Source organism: Pseudonaja textilis, chromosome Z (assembly GCF_049901715.1).
Source record: "Pseudonaja textilis isolate UNSWEBS1 chromosome Z, rPseTex1.2, whole genome shotgun sequence".
Taxonomy (NCBI): Eukaryota; Metazoa; Chordata; class Lepidosauria; order Squamata; family Elapidae; genus Pseudonaja; species Pseudonaja textilis.
Window position 1 is genome coordinate 102022395 of NC_142008.1, and position 5444 is coordinate 102027838.

General features: G+C 41.5%; 1 protein-coding gene across 2 annotated transcripts; it reads left to right on the plus strand.

Annotated features, from left to right (window-relative positions):
* The first annotated feature begins 1802 nt into the window (after positions 1-1802).
* Positions 1803-4795, plus strand: LOC113442920 (uncharacterized). Of its 2 annotated transcripts, none has more exons than XM_087915473.1 (4): positions 1803-2073; positions 2588-2682; positions 2802-2963; positions 3954-4795. In XM_087915473.1, exons 1-4 carry the CDS (start codon positions 1966-1968, stop codon positions 4180-4182), a joined length of 594 nt encoding a protein of 197 aa, XP_087771599.1. In that variant the 5' UTR covers positions 1803-1965; the 3' UTR covers positions 4183-4795. The 2 variants fall into 2 exon arrangements, with proteins under 2 accessions (XP_087771599.1, XP_026566563.2); XM_026710778.2 differs by having other exon boundaries at positions 1897-2073; positions 3951-4795.
* Positions 4796-5444: the final 649 nt, after the last annotated feature.

Below are 5444 nucleotides of genomic sequence, written 5' to 3' on the forward strand. Positions count from 1 at the left end.
GCATGAGCCTAAATGGACTCCAGGAGATGGTAGAGGACAGGAAGGCCTGGAGGAACATTGCCCATAGGGTCGCAATGGGTTCGGCACCACTTCATGATTAACAACAACAACGGGGATCATGATTACACACATTATATTCTAACTCCAATGCAGGTCCCATTTTATCTGTTCTTTGCCTTGATAATGGCTGTTTCTCCTATCTCTCAAAGCCAGGGGTGGTATTCAGCAGGTTCTGACCAGTTCTGGGGAACCGGCAATGGAAATTTTGAGTAGTTCAGAAAATGGGCAAATACCACCTCTGACTGCCCCTGCCCCATCTATTTGCTGCATTCGCTGCTGATCAGCTGGGTCTTCTTTTGTTGCCCTGCACAGGAGAACGGAGCTGGAAAGCAGGTTAGCGGGGTAGGGAGAGAATGGGGATTTTGCAGTATCCTTCCCATGTCACCCTCACCAAACCATGCCCACAGAACTGGTAGTAAAAATTTGTTTGCATCCCACCACAGCTCAAAGCCAGTCCCTATGCCCTCTATGGATTTCATATAATAATAAAGTGGGAAGGAATCTGGACAGCCTTTTAGTTTAGTACAAACTCATTCTCAAGGTTGGAATCATCAGATCATCCCAGACAAATGGCTGTCAACCTTCTTGGGAGCACTCACGGGTCCAGGAGGCAGGCTGCTCCACTGCTTAATAACTCTCTCTGCTTTGTAGCTTAATTGCACTGCAATACATTTGTTCGATCTACTTTCCCCATGCTCCTGTGCAGTAGGTAGATTGCTAAACTTTAAGAAGAGATCAGATTTACTCAGCTGCGGACATGGTAGAAAGATCTTGGGGCAGTTATTGTTTTGTGGGCTAAAATGCCTACTTAGATGGTTTGAAGGTTAAAAAAGGAACAAATGATTTTATATATACAGGTAGTCCTCGACTTACAGCAGTTCACTGAGTGACTGTATGAAGTTACAACAGCACTGAAAAAAGTGATTTATGACTGTTTTTCAAATGTATGACTATTGCAGCATCCCCACAATCACATGGTCAAAATTCAGACACTTGGAAACTGATTTATGATGGTTGCAATGCTCTGGAGGTCATGTGATCCCCTTTTGTGAAATCTGACAAGCAAACTCAATGGGGAAGCCAGATTCGCTTAACAAACATGTTACTAACCTAACAACAGCAGCAATTCACTTAATGACTGGGGCAAACAAGGTTGTAAAATGGGGCAAAATTCACTTAACAGTTGCCTCACCTAACAACAGAAATTATGGGCTCAATTGTGGTCATAAGTGGGGGACTACGTGTATTAAAAGTGAGTCCATTGGATTATTTTTGAACATCGTATTATCTAGTGAATTTAAGGAAAGGTACGTTAAAAGTTCCAAAGCAAACAAGGGTTTATGATTGTGCAATATAGGATATCTTGATAGAGTTTAGAAAGATGCAGTTATAACCCTTTAGTAGAGCCCCATGAAAATCAGGCAGTTCATGCTAACTCAATACTCTCCCACTTGCCCTCCTTGGCAATTGGCATAGAAGTGAAATAAAGAACAGAATGCTTTTCCTACTTCTATTCCAGACAATCTTAGGTGGGATTTATGTGCGAGAGAGCCAGACCTAAGGGTATTCAATCTCGAGGCACAGGATGTGTCACGGACACTGGAACTGTATTTACTAATTGTAGAATATAGGTAGGTCTATGGGAAGTCAGGAGTAGGTATCAAGGACATAAATAAAGGGAACGAAACCCCCGCTGTGTCAGACAGGATGCCTGAGTTCTTGATGAGTCAGTGTGTGACAGTGCAGTGCATGACTGGAAGCATGGAGGCAGCCGTGACTGGGAACAGGGAGAGGATGCAGACCCTGCCTTGCAAACAAGCAGAAGGACCTGCCCTCATCCTGTCCAGTTGCAAAATTTCTCGTCTCTTTCATTGGCCCCACCTCCTGGCTAGTGGCATATAAACCATGCTCCCATTCCAGCTTGACACAAGCCCTCTGCTATTCCTAGAGAAAACCAATAGATTTCTAAGAAGGAAAAGCAACCAACTGGACTTGACTCATCAGAGATCTAAGGTGGGTATCTCCATCCCTCTGGAAATTTTCCCTCCTTTAGACTCAAGCAATTTTTTTCTTTTCGGATGGCATATGGATGAAGGTTTTGTGAGCCACAGGGGCTTTTGTAGCTACAGGGGTAAAAATGCTGGTATTTTTTTTCCTAAACTAAGCTATGAATATTGAAATTGCTCAAGCTGCTCATCTCTTAACAGAGATAGGTAGCCTGAGGCCCTCCTAAACAGGAATATTTAGTCTCATCAGTTCCTAAGGGTCAAGAACCAGGGGGAGATGCCATCCAAAATATCTGCAAGGTACCTAATCACCTAACCCTGAAGGAAGAAATGCCTCTGTGCTGGAATGAAAACTCACCTGAAAATTATACCTTAATTGAAGCTGAACGGCCATACTTTTGACAACTAGGAAGGAAAGGCTATTGTTACATTCTCAGAGGCACTTTCATTGTTCCTTCTGATACTGAACGCAGTTTAAGCCAGGATGCCCTATGGCTCATCTTTGTTTTCATTCTTTCCAGATCAGAATCATGGATTCAAGAAGGGTTCTTCTGATGCTCATCTGGTTGACAACATCTTCATGTCAGCTCTGGAGGACATCAGGAATGACAGATAGGTAAGGAGCAAAGTCAGTATTTGATGTGATTCAAGAAGAGACCCACAAGAGAAAAGACCCCGCTGCATCAACTTTATAAGACTGAAACTGTAAAGAAGCTTCCTTACTTTTTCTTGCAGGCGGCAAACCCCTCCTGCTGCTTCCTTTCTGGAACAACTCCTGAAGATTGGCGGGAGAGTAAATGGTAGAGCCACTCGGGAATCTGATCTGGGATTAGAGGAAAGACCCTCCACATGGGCACAATTGGCGCAAGAAAGAGATCAACTGAACTTGCTTAGAAGGTAAGTGTACTGAACTATATTTGCACAATAGGATTACCCATGACTAAGCTGACCATAGTGCATAGTCTGTAGCAAATTGATGAATAATACAAATTTTGTTTTATAAAACTATGTGGGTTTACATATTGTGATAATATATGGAACCAATACAGAAGAAGATAAACTTAGAATTTAATGCGATGTAGGGATCCAGCTATTTTGTTAGTTTGGCCTGCTATTAGAGATTGTGTGACAACTCTCTTATTTTTTTTTTTAATATGAGTATCTTTTTAATATGAATATCATTTTAAAAAATAGAATCAGAGAACCTGGCATTCTCCAAAAGCATTGATATATATAACATGATTTGAAGCTGATGGGAATCCTCTTGACTTCTGGAGGACTTTCCTAGAAGTCTTCCATCTCTTTCCCCATCCTATCTCCTCCATGTGTGTGTAAATAATTAATTAGAGACTCTTAATAACTTTAACTAAATGCCTTTTCATGCACCTGCTAGAGGCATTCACACAGATCCTGATCCGAAACTGCAAGTGAGCCTACAATAGAAAATAACAAGCTACATGTTTGAATAAGGTTGCTGTTATAGTTGCAGTAACTTAACTACTTGCTTTAGCTACTAGATGGTTTAGATATTTTCCAAACTAAAACTCTATGGGTAGGTTAAAATATAAAGGGAATTATACCCATGCTTATTTAAAATGATGGAGGCTGAAGTTTGGAGTGACTTGACTTACTAAACCATCTTCTTGGCTATCTCCCCCTCCAAAATCGGATCTGGGGATGCATAGGCCAATAACTGGCTTGAAAGAAAAACTGCTTTATGACAATGTGATTTCAAACCTTAATCACACCCAACCCCAAATTTAAGAACATGAATAATTGGTTATTGTTTCTTTGCATTTTAAAGGCTTTCATTGTGTGGGGGCTTTGGGTTCAGTCTATCACCCTCCTTGAGACTCCAGCATTTTCTTATTCTCTTTCTTCCAGCAGCTCTGCCCCTGGACACCGTGTGCCCCGACAGCTGCTAGCTTCAGGTCCTGCCCGTGGGTGCCATCTTGGCACTTGCCAGCTCCAGAACCTGGCCAATCTACTTTACCGTTATGGGGGCAATAACCAAAAAGAAGAATCCCACAAAAACAACAAGGGAACAAATGATCCCATGGGCTATGGGCGTAGGAAACGCAGGGCAGCCGGCCATGGAGTATCCAGTCCCACTTAAAAGACGTTCTGAGAGAAAGATGGGCACTCACATGAATCAGGTTCTGGACACCTGCAAAGTTCAGAGAAACAGGCTGGATGATCCCAGCGCTCAGAGGCCATGCTACAAAACAGCAGCGGACATTCTGGGTGAATATGACCATCATCTAAGATGTAGGATGGTAACTTTCTTCTGCCTTTTTACCTCCATCTCAGTTTAGATTTGGTTCCTTGTGTCTTCCTGAAATTTAAAAAGCAGGCAGTCTTCAGAGAGACTACCCTTTCTGATCTGGCCTGAGCTGTTCTGGTAGAGTGGAGTTAGATTTGTATTTGCATCAGATCCCATCAAGAGCCCGCTATCTGTTGGGGGCATAGAATTCACACAAATATGCTCCAATAAGCCACAGAGGCAGGTAGAAAAGGGGTCTGAAATCTCCAGAAAGATACTGAAACAGCACGACTTGTTTCTGGAAAGGAGAAATTGATATTACCGCCATGTTAGCACTGTGGACAGGGGAGGGGGTTAAATCAAACAATTCCTCTGGGGCGTTTCTGTCTTGTTGGATTCTGTGTTTCATCTGTGCATAATGGATTTGTTTTTAGAGGAGCTTGTAAGTAAACAGACTGATCAATTCGGAGTTGTAAATGGTGTTTTTGTGCTACCTCCATACTGTATAGCTGAAAAGAATGGTTGAGAATTGATACTGTTTTACCCCTTCTCTGGCTTTAGCTAAAAGCCCCATTTCTCCTATAGCATCAGGTTAATTAGCACTACCCGGTTACACTTCTGGAAGCAATTTAACTTTGGGTATCATGCGCTCAGGCTGGAAATGCAACAGAACCTCCAGAATGGAAATAAAGGAATATTGAATGAATGAATTTCTGCAAAGTAGCAATGACTTCTACAAACCTTAGTTGCTTTTCTTCTGAACAAATGTAAAACGAGATGACCTTGTTAGGTTGCATACACTCAAAATCTTGGCATTCAAATAAATTGAGCAGTGGACACTTCACTAATCCTCATGCAATTCACTAACATCTGGAGACACATAATACTTTAAAATAACTTTCTGGAGTCCACTTTTTAAAAAATCAATCAGGTGTTAATCCATCAGTTGAAATTAATCCTGAAAAGATACTTTCCATCATTTTTATTAGGTAACAAAACTATCTATCTAAAATTTATTGTAAGGTAACAATATATATGTATTTACACACACACATACACACACACACTCACACACATTCCTACATAGTTTTGTTCCCTTACAATAAATTGTATTG